The sequence below is a fragment of the Amblyomma americanum genome, chromosome 4 (assembly GCF_052857255.1).
Source record: "Amblyomma americanum isolate KBUSLIRL-KWMA chromosome 4, ASM5285725v1, whole genome shotgun sequence".
Lineage (NCBI taxonomy): Eukaryota > Metazoa > Arthropoda > Arachnida > Ixodida > Ixodidae > Amblyomma > Amblyomma americanum.
This window is the reverse complement of record NC_135500.1, coordinates 164,843,263-164,867,556: the sequence shown is the minus strand read 5'-3', so window position 1 is coordinate 164,867,556 and position 24,294 is coordinate 164,843,263. Positions and strand designations below refer to the sequence as shown.

At 45.4% G+C, this 24,294-nt stretch overlaps 1 protein-coding gene across 1 annotated transcript in view; it reads right to left on the bottom strand.

Moving 5' to 3' along the window:
• The window catches only part of LOC144129902 (acid-sensing ion channel 2-like), a 39,014-nt gene that overhangs the window by 1,018 nt on the left and 13,702 nt on the right, over nucleotides 1–24,294 (bottom strand). The window contains exons 5-12 of the mRNA XM_077663961.1: nucleotides 16,613–16,722; nucleotides 15,797–15,957; nucleotides 12,962–13,066; nucleotides 10,744–10,864; nucleotides 9,122–9,200; nucleotides 7,528–7,579; nucleotides 6,233–6,267; nucleotides 6,019–6,091 (exon numbers count right to left, since the gene is read on the bottom strand). Coding sequence (XP_077520087.1) covers nucleotides 6,019–6,091; nucleotides 6,233–6,267; nucleotides 7,528–7,579; nucleotides 9,122–9,200; nucleotides 10,744–10,864; nucleotides 12,962–13,066; nucleotides 15,797–15,957; nucleotides 16,613–16,722 — 736 coding nt within the window. The remainder of the gene's footprint in view (nucleotides 1–6,018; nucleotides 6,092–6,232; nucleotides 6,268–7,527; nucleotides 7,580–9,121; nucleotides 9,201–10,743; nucleotides 10,865–12,961; nucleotides 13,067–15,796; nucleotides 15,958–16,612; nucleotides 16,723–24,294) is intronic.

Below are 24,294 nucleotides of genomic sequence, written 5' to 3'. Positions count from 1 at the left end.
GTTCTCTGTCCTGGTCAGCGGTGTTTAGCTGGAATTGTTTTCGGCCGGAAACGAGCGGTAATGGAAATGTGCTTGGCTATTGAGCGAAGAGATAGGCCGAGATGAAAATATAAATAATCTAACTTATCTTTAGGCCGCCTTTTTTATGTAAGTTCCGTCCTGGGGTAGGCTGGAAAGCGAATTGAGACTCATACGGTGACAGTTTCCAGCCTATTCCCCCTCTCGTCTGTCGTGTTTTACAAGCAGTAATGATTGTTTAAGGGGGGTAAGACCGTATCACAGTGATCCTCCCACCACCTCTACTCTTTAATCGAAAGGTTGGTGTTATGCCCAGAAATCCTGAACAAGTGCATTTTTCAACGGGAAGTCGTTTATGAACGCAGTTGTTTCATATATCGTAAGATTCCAATAAAACAATATATCCCTAGACCTTCCTTCGGCAGGCTTGCATTTCTTTTTTTTCTATTAAGGTTTTTGCTGTCGTCAAAACGTTCCCCGTTAGTTTTCTGTGGCAGTCTAGACTTTTCGGTGCGAGCGATGGACAAACTTCAGAAAGAAAGATTTTACTACGCATCGAAAGAGTGGAACATTAACAGCACATATTTCCATAACAGCACCTTACAAGAAATGAGAAATGATAGGAAGGGGGTGGAATGGGCCAAGGAACTAACGCGTGTTAGTGACATCCCAGTGGAAATCAAGAGGAAGAAATGGGCTTGGGCAGGGCGTGTAATGCGAAGGCAAGATAACCGCTGGTCCTTAAGGGTAACGGAGTGGATTCCACCAGAAGGCAAGGGAAGCAGGGGTCGGCAGATAGTTAGGTGGGTGGGTGAGAAGAAGTTTGCAGAGATAGGGTGGCCGCAGCTGGCAAAGGATAGGGTTAATTGGAGAGACATAGGAGAGGCATTTGCCCTTCAGTGAGCGTAGTCAGGCTCATGATGATCACCTTACACTTTTAATTGATGTCCAACAATCCTAAACTTAGAAGCTGAGCTTGATGGTTTGCCAACATCGCGGCTAACGCTGCACGTCGTTGTAGCAACTGGCATCAAGATGGTACGTCCACCCCGAAAGGGGCAATTTCCACGTTGCTTTTATGTGCGTTTTCTGTCCACGGCTCACATACTCTACACAACCTGAAATTATTTGTCTCCACGATACCTGACTGCCTGTCCTATGCCAGTATCCCGACCTCAGCTTATCTGACTGCCGCAGTATAGTTCATATAGGCGGTAAGATTCGCACAACAAAGGTAAATTCAGCGTGGTAATCAAGTAACACGCGAAGCGAACGCCGACAGCGACAGAAAACTAAGACCAGCCTCTAAGCTAAATTGGACTTCCCAGTTTAAAACGAAAAGGAAAAAAAAAGTAACCAAAATGCGCCGAATTCAATTTTAGAAATTCGCTTCTAACCGAAAAACATAAGTATCATTGACATCCTCGCCACAGCTAATTGACTAATGAGTAGCCATTACAATCAAAGGCGAAAAATAACAAATTGCGAAGCTAGGGCGGGATGATACGGTGGTACCGTACGATTAGCGTAGTTTTGCGTTTTGAGGAATTGCTGCTATATATACCGTACACGGAAGTGGGGGGCGCCCGCCCCTTAGCGATTAACTTTCTGCTGAAATTACATGAAAAAGCCCATTAAGTACGACCATACGTGCGTTGTTTACATGTAAGTCGACTGCTGGTGCTGGCAGAGATAAGGTGACTCTTAACCGCATAGGAATGCCACACTGTATCACCGAAAGAAAAGAAAAAAACAGTCATACGCCCGTAGAAAATATTACTCGCTGAAAAGAAAAAAAACGAGAACTGAGCTGTCGCCAAATTTTAACAAATATAAACATCGAAAACTCGAGCCCCTAGCTACAACGTCATCATTCGAGGCACTTAATCTGAGTAATCTAAGACAGCCGTGTACGTTGACCCGAGTCCCGAGCGAAGCCGATATTAGTCCGAGTGAAAAACTGTATGGATGGCCAGATAATCAAGTGGTTTCACTGGTTATTAAAGAAATATAAGCTTGTACGAGGGGAAGTAAGGTGAAGGCAAAGCCCGCGCTTAGGCGCACCGCCCTAATGGAACGGAATATGAGTACGCGGTTTAATGGGCGTTTAATAATTGATCATTTAGGAAACTGGGGGTGAGAGGCACTTTCTATGAGCTACTAAGACCGCCCTGAATTACCAATATGCGAATATGGTGTCGTTAAGAAGACGTGCCAGAAACTTCTTGCCGTAATTTATTCCTTGCCACTGAACGTCTCTTAAAGCTCATTCGCTCTATTCTTTTCTTGGTTATGGGAGGGCGCAAAGCGGGGGTTTTTTTCTAGAGTATCTGTCTGCTTTCTCACTGCAATGACCGGAGCAGAGCTCGATTTGACTGACACGCTGTTTGAGCGGATTAACTTCGCTGAAAACATTGCTTTTTACTTATGGCAGTGCTCGTTAAGAGTGTTTAAAGAGTGCGCCCGTTTACGCGACAAAACGTAACGCCTGAAAAAATAAGCAAAATGCCAGAGGTAGGTAAAAAATTAAAGCCGATTTAGCTTACTTGGCCAAGCACGCCGCGTTTCGCTTCGCTTTCTGTACGGGGCTAGAGTTTCAAGGTCAGATTTCAGACAAAGATAGGCGAAATAGATTATTGGGGACCTTAGTGGCAGCGCACTATAAAATTTTGGGACCGCTTAACGCCCCTTAACAGAGCACTGCGATAGCGATATATTCTGGATCCGTTGCACAAAGATGAAAGTCGATGAAGACGACGACGCGCAATGCACAGCGAATTAGAACATTTTTGGCTGTATTGTCGCCGATTCAACTCTCTCAGAAAAAGGTTGCTGGAGGAGCCCTTGCAGCATCTTGGCCTTAGTTTGAGCAGCCCGCTCTTGCTATCATTTGGCGCCACCACATTTGGGTTCAGCCACACATCTGTATATACCGCTGTTCTAAATTTCCTGATAGAATCTCACCGACTGCCTTGCTAAGTGTTCCAAAATTTTTCTTTTCTATCAATTATTACATTTTGACTTAATCATTATTATTTAATCTTTCTCTTTATTATTATTCTTATAATTTTGAAATCAAAACTCCCATCCCTTCTCTGTTCATGAGGAAGAATTCACCGGTGTTGCGCTCCCACGTGCTTTTCCTTTTTATTAACTGCGTTCAGGTGAATAGCCACCCGATTCTTGGCCGATCCCCCAGTGTGGGTATGTGCCATCTTTTGATAGGCTAACAACAACAACAACAAGCTAGTGGCAGTTAACAGGAGGGGTAGTCGGTTACGGCGATAGCCTAGTGCTCTCGTGCAGTGGCCAGCGAAGCTGACCTGTTTGCGCCGCCGCAGGTTCGGAACCCAGGCGTGGTGCAGTCGCTACCATTTTCTTGCCGACCTAGCTGGCTTCAGATACTCCAACAACGTTTTTTTTTTTATATATTCAAAGTCCCAGTGCTAGCGTACTAAAAAGTGCGCCAAATCAAAAGCGTTACTTTTGCCTACAACACACCTGCCTACAGTCAACCATGACAAAACGCAAAGGGCCATAGCGGCCAGACGGAAACACCAAATGACCTCCGCATAACCTCGTTTTGTCGAAGGAGAGGCGCTGAGAGATAAATGGAAGATAAAGGATTGCATGCTTGCTTCCGTTTTCTTGACCGTCACTTCGAAGCGCGGTCGCGCCCAGTGCGACTGCTGATATCCATGCAAGCCTAAGCGTGCAGTACTTATCTTTCAGCACGTTCGCTGCGAAATGGCAGACGTGAAGGAACCTCACTCAAGACACCACAACAGCAGCCAACACCAAGCGGCTCGCGGCCCGCTGTGCTACGAACAGCACATATATACTTTTTGTGATTATACACGAAAAGTTTGCTGCTGCTCGGTGCGATGCTGCTGTTAATTTTAACAGTTTGAGGCTCTTATCGACGAAGGAAGCACTGGAGCGGACAGCAGAAAAGGTTACGAAAAACGCATCGACGGAAGACAAAAATAGGAACTTGAAGCAAAGTTCACAATAGTGTTTTTTTTTTTTTTTTGTGCACGAAATGTTCTCAGGTGGCTGTAATGAAACGTAAGGAATAATCCAATATATAAGGGAGTGTTGCGCATGCGCATAATGCTTTACGTGGGCATGCAGGTATATTAATTTGCGTTCCGATAAAACTTGAGATTTACTTTTATGCCACACCAAACACAAGCGTACATATACGTATTACACTATCGCGCTCAGCTTCACTTGCAACGCTTCTATACGTACGTCGAGTTGACGCGGCGTCTTGATTTGTTATAACGGCCGGTCTGCTCCTCGACTTTCAAGCACGTCAATAGCTGACTTTGCTTCCTTGCAGCGGAAAGATAAGGGGAAATACAAGGCAACGACGCAGTAGCTACAACGTAATAGGATAGAAAATGGTCCGCGAGAAATGCATCATTGATAGAAGCCGTACCCAGGTCACTGCATTAGGCCAATGCAGCAAACGGATGAGAACTGTTGCACAGCTGTTACTGGCCGCTGAAGATAAATAAAATAAAATATTATCCTGTAGCAAGGCCGCAAACTTTATGCTCGTCGTTAATATTTTCCTCAGTCGCAATTCTAACAAAAGTTTCCCCGTGTAATTCAGCCCAATTGAGCACCGCTATTTACTTTAGCGCATGATCTCAGCAGGATAGGTAATAATTAGCAGGTCACGGAAACACGAGTAAAACAGCTAAGAGCCACTTATACCGCAGCGCCGGGTCACTTGCGTCGAGGTCACTTGTGAGCCAACTAGCCGATAATGTTATACTATCACTTGTTTACTACGCGAAGCTCTTCTGACACCCTTTACTAAGCGCACATAATGAGTTACGCGTTCATTAAACTTAGTTTTTTTTTCGTGGCTAAGAAATGGTGGGTCGATGGGATGACAGGTGCTGCAGTCAGGGAGGCCAAAGCGCACATCAGGCTATATGCAGCGCGAAGCGCAACGAGAGCCATAGTTTTGCTCATGGTCTGTAAAAATTTTGGCCCAGCGCGGGCCCAATATTGAGGACCATAGCAAAGCGACCTTTCATTCCTGCAAACATGCATTTGGGGGTACAGCATCTCCGTAGATCCTCCAGCCATACTGACAATATCGAGGTGCAAGAACTAATTGAAGCAGTGTTCAGCAATTCTCGCACGTTCGTTCTTTAGATCACATTGCTGCATTAGAAGACGCTGCGTGCGGCTTCATTCGCCGATCCTTTTCTACTGCAACGTGGCAACGTAGTCGCATGTTTGCTTTCTTTTTTTTCATTGCAACGAGACGAATCCACCGATTAAGGTACTTCAAAAGCGAGATGCAGATTTTCAGCACAAGTCAAAAGGAATTAGCTCGACCAGCACGATCATGGGTGTGCCAAAGTCCACCTCAGATGAAAGTAGGAGGCGACACAGAAAGCTCAGGATATGACACGTACGCTCATTGTGGAATGGCAGAACCCTCTCCTTTTCACTCTCAGATGTCTTAGAGGCTAGATGAGGCGCATCGCGAGACGGCGCTACGAAACTACCGCTGCACACGCGTTGCAAGTCACGATGAGCGCTGTAAAGTACAGTGCGTCCATCAACATATACTTTAGCGCGTGTGCTCTGGAACTCCCCTGGACGTCCTGCAGACGTCCTGAACGTCCGCAGAACGCCCATAGAGTTTTAATATCTATTGGGTGGCATCTACAGCTCCCTGTTGCACGGCTAGCTGCTCCTTCATCGCTTTTCGACGAGTGTTCCAAATAGAATATGAATGAGCAACCTCACATCTTTCTATATAAACGCGGTGACCTTCCTTGTAAGTTCTGCAGGGAAGCTGCATGGCAGTGAAGTCTGACCGAAGCTGAATTGTACGCGCCACTTTTCCTCCCGACAGAGCACGCATATGAGCGCGCTACGCTAAAGTACCGTACTCTTGTCACAATTAGGCGAAGAGAGTGAGGTCTTGTCCCGGCCGGAATTCCAGAGTCTGCTGTGCCGTAGACTTACGCTGAGCTCCGGAACTTGCGTGATTTTCTCCACGATTATGGACTCGAAGTAGATGACGGCCTTGACAAGTGCCCTGGCAACAATGGGACAAGAGAAGGAACAGTTGAACGCATTACATATGCATATAACGTTGTGCGCATTACGCATTACATCACTGTGGGATATATAAATAGTTATTTAGGCCTACATTTATTCCAGGTCTTATGTTTCCTACCTGTTTTGTATGTTGTCTTTACGATGTCCAGGCCTCTGAAAAATAATGGAAGAGACCGTGTCACGTATGCTATTGTCTTGCATTTCTGAGAGCTATACACCGCTACATATAACAGAAGTGGTCGCGAAACCATGCAGGCAGCGAAAAGATCAATATTTTCATTGGAGGTTGCGATGGTAATTGGTTTAAGTCTGTCTGGCGCTACAAAGCGCAACTTACTGCTCGCTGAGTTGCTGTGTGCATCTGGCGCATAAGCACAATGGAAGTGGTAGCGTCAGGTGCAGACAGCAGTCAAGCGAGCATTACGGCGGCGCCCAGATTCCTTGGTCTAGGTGAATTTGACAAGCCCGCGGTGCGTCGCCATAGCAATGAGCACGACCTGAATGCTTGCAGCGGCTCTAGAGAAGGCCGTCCTCCCCCTTATTCTTCTCTAAAGAAAAAAAAAGGACCAAAAATGGCTGCGGGCTTAGCATGGCTAAGCACGAAGTATTGTGCGAAAACACAGTTTTTTGCATGGACACAACCGCCACGTACTTGAAAGCGCGGTTGAGGTGTCCACTCATAAAGGGAGGCAGTTACGCGCGTCTTCAACATTTTCATCGTCAATGCCAATTTACTCAATGTAAGCCGGAAGCGTATGCTTCAGTGCCGCGTTTCTGCAGCAATGTTGTAAACTCCAACGCGTATTGTTCTAGTGCCGTGTTTCTGCCACACCGCACGTCTCTCTGTCACTGCCGCCACATAGCTCAAAACGCGAATATTAGTTTGATAGTAGTATTAGTTGATGAAGAAGATAATTTGAAATGCACAGCGTGAGAGTGCGTTGCAGTTTAACACAAAGCGTGCTTAGCTTCGGCGGTAGCCTAGTGCTCTGGAGCAGTGGCCAGTGGAGCTGATCTGTTCGCGCCGCCACGGGTTCGAATCTCAGTCCCCGATATATATATATATTTGATTCATTTTTAGTTATTCATATACTTGGCACATACCCACAAATATCGCAAAATCTTGCTCGGGGTTTACCCATCGGAAAATGCTTTCGCACTCAAAAGGAGGACGGGATAACAAAAAGTATACACATCCTCAGCCGGTTGAGATCATTCTGTCGTGCGTAGGAAGAGGAGCTGATCTCTCGCGTTTGCAGCTTGCTGATTACCGTGCATAATCAGTGAGATAAATCACATGACAGGAGACTACATGATATGGGCGCAATGTGAAGGCCCTCAGATCGAGCTGAAAATCATGCGTGCAGTCTCTAATGTTGTGTGCACGTATAATCTGACAAAGAAGAGACTTACAAGGCGCTGAGCCCATCCCGTTCTCGAGATCGATGTCTTGTAAATTTCTTGACTGTGCGAGAGCAACAGAAAAAAGTCAGGTCAGACGACATGGGGCGGTCAGCACGAGGTCACCCGATAAGAGCATATGTGTTTGCCAAGATAAAACAGAAATGGAAGCACTTTGTGAGCATATCGCCGCGCAGCAACTGTGGGTTAAAGGAAAGTTCTATGCAATTTAGATATGAAGAAAACTGATTTCGTGAAGTTTTGGTTTAGGCACTTTTTAGCGCACTTTTTTTCAGAGGTTCTTAACGCCTTTGTAATCTCATAAAGACGATCTGAATTCCTCCCCCTCTTTTCCCACTGCCGTCCGGATTTCAAGGACGTTTTCACCCGAAAAAGAAATTCCGAATACGATCCCATCACAAAGTGTTCCTGTTAATATTATCACGTTTTTTTTTCTTCTGCTGTCGTGAGCGGCAACGCACACTTCTAGGAACCCCGATGGTTTTAATAAAACTGCCCACAACGACGGTGTCGGCACTCGAAGTTTTCGGATAATTTTGTTGCTGAGCACAAGTGTCACCACCTTTGTAGGCGGCGACAAGCATGTGAACGCGAAGCAGGTTTTCAGCGAAAAGATCTTGCAACTAAATTTTTCATGGTGATTTTCGGTCTAACAGTATTCCGATTACACAAAGTAATTATCAGCGCGTGCCATTTCTGTTACATAGATCGGGGTTCGATCGAAGGCGAAATACGCTGGATAATTCACCATTGACAGGCGCATAGATGAAGGAATTTCCGTCCCCTTAGCGTACGAACAGGCACATCCTTTGTCAGTAGTTTAGAACCCAGGGAATTTGCTTTTGGGCCATATGCTGTGTGGTTCGTTATGCATCCTCAGCGTTCCATATCTGTTGAAACTGTGCTCCTCCCGCCTCCGAAGGTTACGACTTCAACGGATGCTATACGAGCCCCATCACTCGGCTTTGTAGAAAACGCTCCTGGGCTCTAAACCTTTGACAAAGACTGCTACACCAGAAGAGGTGCGTAGAATATCTGGTGGCTGGATTAAGTGGGCTTCAAGTGGACGCACTTTTCTTAGACGAAACTGCTACTCCAGTTTAGTGAAAGGGATCTTACAAGGTGTTATATGGTTCTTTCGGCAGAATAATTACCTTAAACATCACTTTGAGAGCAGTTAAACGCAGTTTTTTTTCAACTACATGCATACCAAAAACCTTTTGTAGCTTTCCTCGATGCCAGAGACTCTGCTCAGGTGAACGTTGATGGTGAATAATTTCTCATTACATTTCAGTGAACTTTTTGGGTAACAAGATGGGTTCCAAGGTCTTCGGATGTTGTAACTTGTTTTAGTTTCGCAGTCTCTGTCGACTATGGAGGTAGGTAGGTTATATAGATGAGCAACAAAGTAAAGTTTATCAGAACCACCACTGAACATATGCAGTTCAAATAAGAAAAAAGAAACAAAAAGCGTCGTGCGCACCCGATTTGGGCAAAACAACTCCATACAACCAGTTAGGCAGACAGGAAGCAGGCAAACATGAAGAAGGGAAGCAAGCTTGAGAAGTGAAGCTGCTGACGTCACCTGCACTTTAAAGGGCAGTCGCATTTCTTGAGGCTTCTGTACGATGTGTCCGCTAGAATAGCTTCCGAGCATTCCCTAGCTGTTCGCGAGGGCAGGAAATGGAATAAAGTGCATAATTACCGTTCAGTAGCCACAAATGAAGACCAAAAAAGTTGCGTGTGACAGTGACTGCTCAAACGGCGACTTTTTACCTCAAGAGGCAAATAAATGTGCGTATGCTTAATAATAAAGAGAAGATCAGTTCCGTATTCACCCTAACGTAGTTCTTTTGGCTGTCTGCAACATAGTAGTCAACCTTTTTGGTTGGCTACAAACTGTACGACCGACTGTACGACCAGCTGAGACACTGCTAAGACCGCTTCCCCTCCAGGTGAAATATATTCCATAGGAAAATCACGCTGAACCCTATATGTACGACGAAACAAGTCCAAGAAATGCATGTGCCAAAAAGACTGCCCCCTCCCCTCTCGTTAACCCCCCTCGACGAGAGTAGCCCCTGCATTAATGGGACAGCGGCTCGCCTACATTTCTCGTCGCTGACACTAAGCAGAGTACATGACACTTCATCTGAGTCGGTTTCATTAGAGCTCTCATTATATCGAAGAGGAAAAACGGCGCTGGGAAATGAGCCAAGAACTTTTCCTGCTAAGGGGGAAGCCATATATCGTGCCTCTCCACTGTCCTCAAAACTCCAGCAAGAGAACAATATCTCTCCATTTCAAGCTATGTATCGATAAAACAGGGCCGAAATATTATATGGTAGCGGGAAGCATTTGATAAAGCGATTTCTCTGGAAAGCATTTCTAATCTTCGACCCGCTGCGTTCTCTCAATGGGTTTGGCGTTCGACTTGCTTATCCCGAGGTCGCGGGTTCGATCCCTGCAGCGGCGGCCGTATTTCGATGGGGACGACATACAAAAACGGCCGTGTGCTGTGCAATGTAAGCGCAAAGAACCCCAGGTGGTTTAAATTAATCCGGAGCCCTATACTACGGAGTCCCCATAACCCATGTGTCGCTTCGGGACGTTAAACTCCCGAATGTACAATTTTTTTACTCTTAATATTCACTTCGCAGTAGCTCTGTGAGAAGCGTTCGGCCGTTTAGCCCAGGGACGCGGGACAGATTCCCGGCCGCGGCGGGCGCGCATTTCGATGGAGGCGGAAACACAAAAGCGCCAGCGTGGTGAAATCTCTATGAAATCTAAACAACATTATCTGGTGTAAATTAATCCGGAGCCGTTCCATACTCGACGTGCGTGCTAGTCATCAGTGCTTCCTTGGCACGTAATAACCAATTAACTATTAACCGCTTTTTATGAGACAGGCGGCTGCGTGCATCCCTGCTGCCATCATATTCAGCTGTTTTACCTGATTGTAAAAATTAAACAGCCAGCGTTATTGACACTGGACGAGAGAAACTAAACCTTTGTGTATTTTGCTTCCCCTGTCTAATCTTAATTTAACAAGTCAGCGATAATAAAGAACCGGCTCATCGCGATTGAAGGCACAAAACACAGGTTCCTGAAAGAATGCAACGTTTCCGGTGTTTTAGTTACGTGCAGATGGGGGCGCGCACCCCTTTGCATAGCGGATATGGCGAGCGCCTAAGTCGTGGCGCTTACTGCTGTCGCTATTCCTGCACATGTCCGGCGAACCCGAGACGTTGCGAACCTGCGGCAGCTCCTCGCTGACGCAGCCGCAGGAGCTCATTATGAAAACCTGTGAGCATATTGAGAAGCACATCTGGAAAAGGAAGCAAACTCTCATCAGTCAATCTGTACATGAATGAATGGATGGACCAATCAATCAATCAATCAATCAATCAATCAATCAATCAATCAATCAATCAATCACTTAGATGATCGATCAGTCGACTGCCTGACTGACTAATGACTGACTGATCGACTGACAGTCAGTCATATCAACCAGTTGTGGTAGGCGCAACCGCAATCTATGGTCAGTAAAAAGTTGTAATTTGAAATTTTATTATCGACATCCATGTTACCACAAACTGGTGAATAAACCGTTGTAGCGACAATGGTTTTCTGGTACGTGCTTCGGGAAGACGAAGATATCAGGAACTGTGATCCGAGTATCACGCTTATTCGAGTCTTAAACTCCTACTGATGACCCATTCTTTTCTAATTTGTCTAGACTAGGCTTGGCTGTTTATCTGTGCTATGCCACCTGTACTTCTTCCCGTTTACGCATACACTCCGCGGCTGTGACGCTCATAGGCAACTTGCGCAGAGCTAAGCTCAGTTCTTTATTTTTGTTCCAGTGGCATATGCACCAACGAGATGACACTGGACTCATAAAGCCCCTACATGACTGACTGTAACTTACTTCAATCAGAGCGATATACACTGCAGGATGTTCTAACAAAATTAATATCAGGCTAACCGTTTCTGGAATTGGGAGATTAACGGCATACGCTCGGTGAAAGTACCTGGTGAAATTAATATAAAAACATGGACATATAGTGATTAAAAAACAGTAAATTATTTACGTCAGATTCCTCTCTTCTGGTAACGGGTCAGGAAAATTACGGAGTTTTTGTACCCCCTTTTATGTACTTGGAAACGTTGTTTGATGGAGGAAAAACGCTAAGGCGCCCGTGTGCTGTGCGATGTCAGTGCACGTTAAAGATCCCCAGGTGGTCGAAATTATTCCGGAGCCCTCCACTACGGCGCCCCTTTCTTCCTCTCTTCTTTCACTCCCTCCTTTACCCTTCCCTTACGGCGCGGTTCAGGTGTCCAACGATATATGAGACAGATACTGCGCCATTTCCTTTCCCCCAAAACCAATTATTATTATTATTATTATTATTATTATTATTATTATTATTATTATTATTATTATTATTATTATTATTATTATTATTATTATTATTATTATTATTATTATTATTATTATTATTGTCTACATTTAAAGCGAGAGCTTTAAGGGTGTCGTTCTGCAGGAAATCCGGCGTGGTTTGTTGCGAGCTAAAAATGCGAACATCAGACTTGGAAGCAGCGGATTTTAAAAGATATTAAAATATTAGAAAACTGGTTATTAGAAGGTCGCAACATGACTCAAATGTCATTAGGACATGCAAGCATACTAAGTAAATGAATCGCGTTGAAGGGAAAATTAACGTAATTAGTCGAGAGTCGAACCCCTGGCCCTTGTGAGCCAGACACGCTATGCCCATAGCCCACGCAGGCTTTTTTTTTTCTCCTTTATTGCTATATAATCCACGTACACACGTTCACACAGCTTCGTTAAAGCGGGGCTGTATATGTATATCGAGAGGTCTTTCACATAATATGAAAACAGTGTCCGTGTCTGTGCAGGCAAGAGGAGCTGCTGCTGCGACTAATTATCTATCGCATCATACCCTTAAAAGTGGAGCTTACGCGCAAGTGCCCCCACCCCCCTCAAAACAAAAAAAATATTTATTTTTTTTATTTGAATTACCCTATAGGCCTGTAAGGCATTGTGTAAGGGGGCCGTCACATTTAGAACACTTTCTAACAGAATAGACCGAACGATATGAAAAGAAAATGTCGCACACAGCAAAATTACATGAAGACATGAAAGAAGAACATGGTACTAAACCTAACAACAGGAAAATAAGAAAAACATACGCAAAAAATGTTGAAACCACAAAAACCAAATAGTATGAAATGCTCGTAGCACATGTTATCAGCGCGTAATCAAACAAATCGTGATATAGTACAATACGTGATATGCTGAGCAAAATACGACTCACCTTCTCGAGAACAGCATACAAGGTACATGTGCACGATCAACGGTTGTTGATCGTGTATCGAGGTGCGTAAGCGAGGAACTGACCTGCTGAAAGTACGTCTGGTCTGTGGCGACGTAGCCCTGCCACTTCGCGGGCCATTTTGTGACACAGCGGTCTTTGTAGGGAGCCGGAAGGCGTTCCATCATCCTCTGCGACCAGGAAGGAGCAGGAAGTTAGCGGGGCATTGAAGGTACGCTTGTCACGTGGTTGCTGACTGGTGAGCCAACAGTTATAGGTGGCTTCTAAGAAATTGCTGAAGCTGTGTAGCTACAAGAAATGGTCATTTCGTCACGTAAACATTCAACTTGGGCTATGCCTACAAGACCTACATGGTCGTTATAACTAAAATTATTCTGCTTAATCCACCCTAGAGGGAACAGTAGCGATCAGAAAAGCATGAGACACTATGCGAGCACGTCTGGGGAGAATTGACAGAGAACTGATGACACTCTTTCGAAGGCACCGTAAATGTTTGATGGATACCCTGCACGTATTTGGGGGCTTACAGACAGCGCTATGAAGGAAAGTATATAAAGCTGATGTATCCCACCAAACCTGCTGGTGGGGCTTTAGGCTAGCAAAAAAAGCTTGAATTGAGATTAAGGACACCAGAGTGAGGTATGGGAAGGATAATGAAACAGTATAACGCTTAGAGACAGAGGGCAGCGTGATTTAGGGAAGATGGGCGATTTTGTTACATTCTAGGGGGAATTAAGAAGAGAAAATGGACTTTAATAGGACGCGTAATGCTGAAAACAGATAACAGTTATCTGTTAAGGCACAGAGTGAAATAAAACGTAGACGATGGCGACAGGGAATCAAGTATATGGAGTGGGGATAAGGGAATTAAACGGGTTAAGGAGGTTACGGCTGGATCAGGGCATGGAAGCCTAATCGGATATCACTGTAAGCCTTTGTCCTGCAGTACAAGCCTTGTTGATTAGAGTGGTTATGATGCCAACTATAATATCCCGATGTAAAAAAATTCGTCTCCCTACGCCAGGCGGGCTACAAAACTTGTCGAAAGAGTCGCCATTATGTGTCCAAGACCTTAAGAAAGAGGCCAACAGTCTGCTGCGCTGCGCACTTCTATAGAAGCGCCTTCATGCACGCGCGCGATACCACTCCGGATATGACCCTTCAGACTGGCATGTGATTAAATATTTACCTGAAGATATCTGTCCTTTACGGAGCCCAATAAGAAGAATATAATAGGGTGCAGGTCACGCAGGCGAGTGGGAGGTCAAATATTTCGAAGTCAACGGCTAATGACTGACTTTAACCAGATGTGTTGCGCCGGAAAACACCTGGCATGGCAAGACGTGTATGCTGGAGCCTCACCCCGCTTAAAACTATGCGGTAAAATTTTGTCACCACTCAAAACGTGTAGCCAACAGCCTCGTCACTTCAAGAATTTGCCACGCTTACCGACTACTGCAGGTTCAACGAATAGCTCGCCGGTCTGGAGTGCTCACGCTGGATTCTAGCATAGATATACTCTTGTACACAGTTGATTACAAGTAGAAATGGCTTAATCACAACGTGGTATGCTTTGCAATTACAATAGGGTATGCATGCTCATCAAGTGACCAGCTGAAATAAACTGCATATTCAGCAAATAGAATAAATATGGAAAACCTAATGAAATTCATGGAGCTTGGATGAGACAAAGGTTGAAAGTATTGTTACTGCATAAAATGGCAGAATTTTAAGTTTGTTCAGCCGGAAAACTAGGCCATGAGATGTCCGTCATCTTCGTTATTTTTCTTTTCTCAATGTCCAAACGGAGCTGACAGGGCAGCGGAGTCAACTGGCGTCTGAGAAAGCAAGCCACAAGTGCTAGCGGACCCGCCGCGGTGGCTCAGTGGTTAGGGCGCTCGACTACTGATCCGGAGTTCCAGGGTTCGAACCCGACCGCGGCGGCTGCGTTTTTATGGAGGAAAAACGCTAAGGCGCCCGTGTGCTGTGCGATGTCAGTGCACGTTAAAGATCCCCAGGTGATCGAAATTATTCCGGAGCCCTCCACTACGGCACCTCCTTCTTCCTTTCTTCTTTCACTCCCTCCCTTATCCCTTCCCTAACGGCGCGGTTCAGGTGTCCAACGATATATGAGACAGATACTGCGCCATTTCCTTTCCCCAAAAAAACAATTATTATTATTATTATTATTATTATTATTATTATTATTATTATTATTATTATTATTATTATTATTATTATTATTATTATTATTATTATTATTATTATTATGTTAGCGTGACCTGAAAAACGATAAATGCGGCGATAAAAGCGAGCTTACCTGCAAAAACGTTTAGCAGGTCGCATAACTACAAATGTAAGTTCCCGCAAGGATGGGGTTTATAGTCGGTAGACTTAACCGTCAACATGATGGACTTCGTCCAAAACGCTGAGTCAAGCGCTTAAACCAGTCGTTGGCTTCGATTTAAAATCGAATACTATACGTTATCTTTAACAGGACTGTTCTGAGTTCCTATGGGAAAGTTTGTTTTCAACAACTGCGATCGCATCATTAGATGTTCTGTTAGTAAGCTTTGCCGCACGACTTTTAGGTTACTCGACAGCACTGTAACGATCAACATGAACGTTCGTGCTTGGGACACGTTAGACACGCAGTTTCCTAGATTCACCGCGGTCTTTTCCACGGTGCTTCCTGACTGCAGCGGAAACTGTCTCACAATCGCTGTCCAGACTTGAACCACTCCGGAGTCAAAACTTCCCCGTCCTCATTTATTCAGCGTGTAGTGTCCCTGTAAAAGCTGTACATTCGAACTATAGACTACGGGATTTTTAGCCGAGTTTTCTCTGTGCGTTTTCAAGTCTCTTCCCTCGGTTCAGTGAAGTGGCGCAGTGGGACGTACCATCTCGATGCCTATGTAGGTGGTCATGTAGGGAGACAGGTACATGCCATCCTCGTTGGGGTCGGGGCTCACACCCCGCCTGTGCACCATTACGATTATGCCCATCTCGCTGCTCGAGCGCAGGTACTCGTCCTTCTCGATATCGAGCACGAGCGTTAGACCTGGAGAAAAAAACAAACAAAACGACAAGAAGGCTACAGGACTGTTCTATCGGCTTCCTGCGCCGACGACCGTAGCGTCGGGACACTCACCCCTGACACCTAATTTATGCTCGTGAACTTCTGTGTCCAGCAGTGCACTTCGCTATGAACCACGGCGCACAGTTTTACTTGCACTACTATAGGTGTCCCAATCGCTCCTGAGCAAAGGCCTAATTTAATTGTGCATATCACGTGCAAAACAATTATCACATGCTCTGCTAGGACATACAGATAGCGAGGGGTGTCTAGAATAGAACATTTTGTTTCATTGAATGAATTGCATGTGTTTGCCGCAATGCACAGTGTGATCAAATGTCGTCTGTTGCTTCTTGCAAAGCTTTAGGCGGTGCGGGCTGGGCAATAATATTCTTATTTATTTTACTCGCCCATCCTAATTTATAGTGCTTCGTTGCTTCGTACAATGTCGCAATTGTAATCGTCGCCAATGGGAAGAAAGCGATGTGCATGGTAATGGCACAGAGAATGGGCGGTGTAATTTACAGGCGCGCAATGTGTTGCTGCGCGTATTGTTTTCGTTACACAGCTTTGGACTCGCAAAACAGTTCCCCTGAAAGCAGAATTGTAGTTGCGAATAAAACAGTTTTTATGGGCTTACCGTCCACAGGTAAGTTGCTCGCTTGGTAAGAGATCTTTGAGGCGTTAAAGTTTGAGCAGAATATGCAGTAACACAGGCCGAAGGTGGGGCTTGTACTCGGTTCGTACATGCTGAAACAGCACAAAAAGCGAGGCGCTTTGGTAAGGAGAAAATGCTACGAAAGTTGGAAGACATGACAGCTGACAAAAACACAAAAAAGTCTAAACATTCAGCCATTCCAAGCACAGGGACATTTTCTTCTAACGAATTAAGGAACAAGAAAAGGCATTACGAGAGACGAATTGTTTCTAATACGCACGTTTAAAAAACAGTCAACAGCCGTACGCTCTGATGCAAACATTTGCCGCGTAGTCTCGAGGTCGAAGTCAGTAAAATAGTGAAGCTGCCTTTGTTGTGAGAACATCGTGGAAGCGTTTCTTTCCTCTCTTTGTTGTGCTTGCTGCTTCCTTCAGACAAACATCAGGACCGTATGCATAGCATATCTCCTCCAAATTGAAAAAAAAGGAACATTTTGCCTGCTCTCAGCTAGACGGGCTCTCGATGCTGATGTCGGTGCCTTGCTATCTTTGCTCTCTCTTCTCTATATTTTTTTTTTATTCAACAGCCGCGAGTGCTGATAGCGTTCCTCTTGACCCTCGCTCAATGGCTCGCATCTGCAGCGTGCTGTTGCTGATGCACCGAATGCCTTGATTTCGACCCTGGGAGCAAAAGGCGTCGTTTCGCTGAAGTGAGACATAAAAAAAAAAACCGCTGGGCGGTTGCCGCTGTGTAACGCGAGATTCAGCGACAGCTGCAGAGGTATTTTCATTTCGCGACATATCTAGACAAAAAGTTTGACGGCGACATGCATATGTGCATCGTTATTGAGCACAGCACTATTTTACGCAAACTCGTTCGTCGACTAGCACTCGTCTCTAGACCGCCGTTTCAGGCACGCACCCAGGGAACAGGTGCTTAACAGCTCTGTCTGTAAAAGTCAAGTGTTGTGGCTTGTATAAGCACGTTAGACGACGCCAGGGGGTCCTGGTTAAGCCGAAGTACACAACTATATCCCTTCACGATTCCAGTGCTTTTTCGGAACCAGAACTGCGCGTACACTTCTGCTGCAGTGCTTAATGGCTGTTTTGCTGAATGCCCTTTTACGCCCCAAAAGCTCACTTCGCGTTATAAGTCAGCGACGTCGCATTGGAGCCACCTGAATCGCGGTACGCGAATTTTTTGTGTTTTCGTGGCTTTCCGTAACGAGAACTGTGCACCACTGACCTCTGTTTAAGAGGACATAATTCTTTTTTCTTCCACGGAACCACTTCCACAGAAGTGGTGTCAGTGACCGTGAAAAAATGTTATCATGAAAAAGACGCGGTTGCACGTAAGGTCAAGCACTTTCCTTGTCATATAGTAACGGTGTCATCAAGAAATATACTGAAGTAGGACGCTCTGGCGGGCTCGTTGGTTCAGATGAAGCTAACGAGTAAAAATGCCCATCTCTTTTGTCATCAGGAAAGCCAATTCACTCTTGAAGTTTTTAGAGGATACTGGCCTTATGGAACAGTGTTCGAGACACGATGTCTAAATCAATGACCCAGGCGGAGCAGCTGCCGACGGGCACCTGTAAGGCTAATCTCGCCAGTACATTTACACTACCACCACCACAAGAACAGTAAAGTATTATGCGCCACTGTGTCGCGCGTCACTGTTTCAGAGCAACCTCCATGGTTACGCACCAAGAATAACGGCGCTTTATAGTTCCAACATAACTCAAAGATTTGCATGCGACATGAAGAAGGTTCTAAAATCGTCTGCAGGCGTAGTAAAGTTACGTCATGCCACAGTCATTGCGAAACACACAATGCAGCAATTGTTCAATGTATGGCGTCTTTTACGCCAAGTTTCGGCGTATGCATCCCGGTGAAGTGAAAAGAAGAATTTGTTTGCAGGAAAGCAAGTGTACTTCAAGCTTTGTGCATGTAAAGCACATTTCCCTCTTTTTGCCCAACCGCCCCGTCGAGGTACTAGTAAACTGCCATTATCGTCATCTGCACTTCTCCCTGGAGTGGAACAATCCACCGACATCCACACCAAACATAAACTATCATTCTTTTCTAAAGTGATTTCACTAACGCAGTAACGTGCCTTTGTACTAAATCAATTTCGTTTTTTTTTTCTTTGCTGCTGTATTTTGCTGCAATTTTCTTTTTTTGATAGCTCCAAGGTCCCTGGTATGGGGCGCATTCTTGACACATTGACCGCGTTCTTGTGTTTGTTTTAACTGTTTCGCGCCTTGATGATTTCTGTTTATTCTTTCTTTCTCAGTGACTACTATTGCCCCCTCCCCCACGTAACGTATTCTACCTTGGGGCTTTTGGAAATGAATAAATGAGCAATCCCTTCCCCGTCTTTCCGCAAGAAATGTCTCGCTGCGTCGCTTGGTTCTCGGGTCTAACTCGGCGTTGCTTCACTTTCGTCGTCCGCTGCTGTCGGCGCGTGACGCAATTTCTCCTTCGTCCATTTGGCCGGCGGGGCGCTAAACGACTCCAGCCGGCGCCTCTGCGCTGCGGTTCGATGAGTTTCGTTCTTGCGCAGGCGCTATGCGCTTCGTTGCCGCTAATCGCTCTCCCTCTGGTTGCGTCGCCCGCATCCGCCTCGCTCGTGTCCGTCTTGGCGATGGCCCGGCCCCGTACTGAGCTGGCAGCCGTGGCCTATAGGTGCTCACTCATACGTACAAGCTGTTGGTGTCGTGGTTGCTTTGGTGAACGGTTTCATAATACGACGAGAGGCACTCGCGAGAGATGATGCTGCTTGCCTGCGGGCAACGCGACCTGGCTGCTACGTCCAATAACCGTCTTCGTTCATTCTAATAAAAGTTGAATTGTTAGTGTTAGTCGCTGGCCTCTCCGGCCTCCCCGTGTTCATTTGGTGCTGCCTAAATAACCAAACTGAGCCTCCGCGTTATGCTTTTGCAGGCAGACCTCTCCTGTATTCATTAAAATCTCTCTCTCTCTCTCACTATGCTTCTCAACCCCGGTGACGACAGCCAAGCCGCACGATGCGGGTGGCACTCAAGCAATATGCTTCAATGATTAGTGATAGTTTATGCGGATGTCATTCCTTACACGACCAATGGCGCGCCATCGTTACGTGACTACAGATGTTTTCACATCTCTTCGGAACCGGTCTGGCTGGCTGTGATCATGGTGCGCCTTGAATCGTGTAAGTACTTGTAGCAGTGCCATGTGACAACGTCGCTTAATCTTTCAATAGTCGACGACATATGTGGTGCTCAGTCTACAGTGCGTCCAGCCATCATGTTGCAGCACTAGCATTTGAACTCTATTTTCGAACAATCTTTGTTCGTGTTCTTTTCATTTCGTTCTAATTCTTTTTTTCAGGCCCTTTACGGTTGGTAATTCTGGTTTCAATAGCAAATCAGGTGAACGGCACTGCTCGCGAGGTGCATCGGCCCTCACGTCACCGGAGCATCCACCAGTGATGAAAAGAAAAACAGTTAGACAAGACAAAAACTGTTACCAAATGCGGAGGTTATAATTTAATTTTATTTCAATACGTTCCGGCTATGTCTGAAATTTGCCACCGTAAGGTCCGAAAGTACTGGGGAGGCGCAAAATGGCACCAGAAATATTTCTGCTTCCTTGCAGCGTTGGCCTAGGAAACGAAAGGTTTTCGCCCGGCGTGAATTATATTTTAAAAAGAGAGAAAAAAAAACGCTCGCAATCGACGGTCCTTCTCCGAACATTTAGCGTGTGTTAATGCAAATACGTAAAGTTTACAGCTGCCCGTTCCCACTGCGCTTCCGTCATGACAGCAGCATGGCGCTGCATTCGTCCGCCTCCGTTTTTGGATTTTTTTTTTACTTTTCCTACGTACGCCATCAAAAATTGTGCTTCATTTTCTGATTGGTATTCAGACTAAGTGCGAGTTTTCATAATTCCTGCTTTCTTATTTTCCTTTCTTGGGTTGAAGTACTTGCGGTCTTTGAGAAGAAACTTCTGAAACCAAACAGAATAAAAATCGAATAGCGAAGGTGCCGATTTATTTACGAACACGAATTGAACAATTTTCGAATAAATTTCAAATAAGCAGCAGGACGCTGTATTGCATAGCCTTGTGATGTTCACCGTGCTTCCAAGTCAATTGGTAGAAATAGTGCGCACAAAGCGGGAAAGCCTAACTTAAAGATCAAGTATGTTTCTTTATCCAACATACGAATAACCGGATAAATTTCTTTTCACACCAAACTGTTAAGTGGCAATCGCGCAGTAATTCTTGCATCGAAGTAAAATAACAAGTAGAATTTTAAAATGAAATCATACATGCGCATGTAAGGTATAGGCATATTACGCAGACGCCCAGACATTGGATATTCCCGCCTTCAGTTGCAGATCAGGCCGCCCCACAGCGTGCACTGAAGAATGAAAACTTCAAAAAATAAATTTTCTTTTCTTTGCTCGCACACTAGAAATAATTGTTCTCACAGCTTTACTTAGGAAACTCTTATTCTTCGCGGTAATTCTAGCCTTATCGCCGCTTACAGACCACGACGTTGCGCGACTCCAGTGGTTCACAGCAACGAAAATCAGAGAAGCGCACTTGCACGTCGGAACAAGCGGCAGCAAAAGCAATGACAAACGCGATCGAAAAACTGACCTCGGAACTGCCCCACTTCCACGTGAGCAACGTATTTGTCGAGTGATAGCGATGACACTATTTGCTTGATGAACAAAAAGCACAAGGGCAACGTTTATCTTCGCTTCGTTTCCTCAAAGACAAGATAGCGACCAAACTTCGCTCCCCAACCGGCCTTAGCCTGTAGCGAGGATATGTGACTTATCTTCAGATAATTATGTTTTCATGTTTAAGCCCACTTCGTGCAGCTATACGTTTGAATTCTGTTCCTTTTTCAAAAGAGTTCCCCAGATGATGAGAAAAAGTGGAACCTTTTCAGAAATTTTCCTTATTTCTAAAGACGGAGCGGAAGAAAAAAAGCAGGAATGCTCCAGCCCAGAAGCAGCTAGCACGAAAAAAGCTTGCCAGACAACGGATGACTGATAGCACGCTTTCACTGCGTCGTCATTTCAGTAGGACAGATGCGAGCAAGACATGCTTTGAGTCCATAATGACTGCCGTGCTTGTGACTGTGGCCCTGAGCGTTACAAGCATGCATCCAACATAATTGTCTTGAGCCCGTGTTGGCGTGACCACCCACAAATTCAAAACTGTATTCTAACGGCAAGTTATTGACATAGCGCGAAATTTTCGAGCACAAATCAATACAGGCCTATTTGCCCCAAACGCGTCCAAGGGCATAAAAAGAGCTGGAAGATATTTATTTTACCCTAAAATGAAGCGTACCAATTATGTGGCTGAAACTTACAGTGCGAGGGTTGTCAACAGCAAACACTACGACTTTATAAAGTGCATTCTGCGCCTCAAAGAACGCTCTACAACTGCAACGTGTCTCATTAAAAAAGAACAGCAAATGAAGGCTCCACTGTTCATGAATTGGACCGTACACGTCCACTCAGTCGATTTCCTCATTAAAACGAGACCATTTGTCAAAAGTAACAAGAGGTACAATTATATCTTCAGCAATGTCTGCAAACTGCGGCAGAACCACGCATCGTTCTGTTTTTCCAATTAACTTTCCACCGCAGGCAGGTTCTTCGCCTCGCAAACCATACTGAATGCATAATGGAGGACCCCTGAGGCAGCAGGTGAATACGGCAGCGCTTACGTAATGACGCACTACGATGCCGACGCTGCTGACCTAAAGAGAATCCCCAGACACTTTGAAACGGTCTTTATGAATTTATTAGTACCATCGCAATTATGCGAATCAATTTGCCATAAATTAGCGATGGTTCGTACTTGGTCCATTTTGAGCAAGTTGTAACGACCAGCTCCTATATCAGTCTGTGCTTGATAAAATTGGTTCAAGAAATTGTTCGGCAAGGCCGTGGAACATGGCACATTGCATTTGCAGCCGTAGAAACTTGTCGATCGCAAGTGCAGTTCAGTTGCTGGCGTCCTGCCACAGTTGTAATACGTGACGTTTTTTGGAGCAGTCCACTTGCAGTAGCAAATCTCAAGCACAGAATGCGACTGCATTTTCTTGCTGTCCTCCTCGCCCGCACTTTCGCTGCTATACGGTAAGAATCCAGAGAATATGAGCACTTCGATGGGCGCACGTGTGACGTGGGTATTCATCGTTGATAGCACTAAGGAGGTTGTCGTCACCTTGCCTTCAGGCGAAACAGGGTGGCGACAGAGTGACAAGCCCTCAGCCAACTGGGAACGTAAGGGCTTCTAGAACGAAAAACTGTCGCAAGAAACGCAACCATCTTTTCCAGCACAATGCGTTGCAGCATGTTTGCTCAAGAACCGACGTAGAGTAGCACACATTTACGTTGCCACGAATTGGCGACAAACCAGAAATCAATCAGGCATTCACCAGAAACATGCTTTTCTAGTGTCTGGGTGCACACCACGCAAGCTTCAAAGGCCTAGCGTGTGCAAATCAGTTTTTCATGCCGCAAACATCGCCTCATTCTTGCAGCAAGAGTTTCCACAAAACGCTCGAGGCACGGCGACGCATCTTTGGAAAATATATCTGCTATCCTTATATGCGCGTCCTCTTCTTTTCTTCGCCCGCGAGCTCTATCTACTTTTGCTTTCAACTTTAGCTGACCAACATTCGCTACAGCCAGTGTGTCTGCAAGTGGTATCTGGCGGAAAATGTTGACACAAAAGTATATATGCAAATGAGCGTAGGAAGTACATTCGGAATGTCGCGACAATGAGACTAGGCGTTAAGGGACATTGCGAACAGTTTCACCCAATTAGTGTTCTCAGTAAAAAAATGCTTCCCTGCATCTTTCTGGGTGTGTTTACGTTTGTCCTGCATAGAAAGACGCACTTATGAGTGAGAAAATTGGATGTAAATATAGTCCAGCCACTGCACTGAAACTCGTGGCGTCCACACCGAATAGGACAGATTGTCGCCGTTCTGAAGCGAATGGCGGCGTAGCCTAGCCTCTGTGATCCGCGATAAAATATCGGCGTCGACGCATACATTTAACTTGCGAAATCGGCCGGTGATAGCGACCCTTCATTTCGTTTTGTGGTCTTTTCAACCTTACAAAAGCTGCGTTTCTGGCGAGAGTATACACGCTAAACATAAGGGAGTAAGAAGGGGAGTAAGCTCCGGGGAATAAGCGCACTCCCGTTTAGGGGCAGGGTATTCTGCCAAAGTCGTGGGGTAGATTTTTATCACTAAGAATACGGAATATTTACGGTTGGATACGGAAACAAATTAAAACCATGCGAAGTTCTAGCAGTTACGAAGATTTTACACGAGGTTTTAATCTCCTCTATTTGGTAAGCTTAAGACCTCTGCTGCCGCGTTTAAAAGCCTCCTTTTATTGCTAACTGTGCCAAGTTACTATGCTTTGCAGTAGGAATGTACCTCCGTAGCCAAGAGTAAGCATTCCGCATATTTAGTGATCGAAATCTACTCCGGGACTTGGGCAGCCTTCCCTGCCCCTCAGAGGTAGTGCGCTAGTGGTCAGCTTATTACCTTTTTGCTCTCATATAGGCTTATTATAGAACGCAGTACCCTAACGATACAGACCAACTTCAATTCGTCCTCAGTGTCCCTTAAAAAG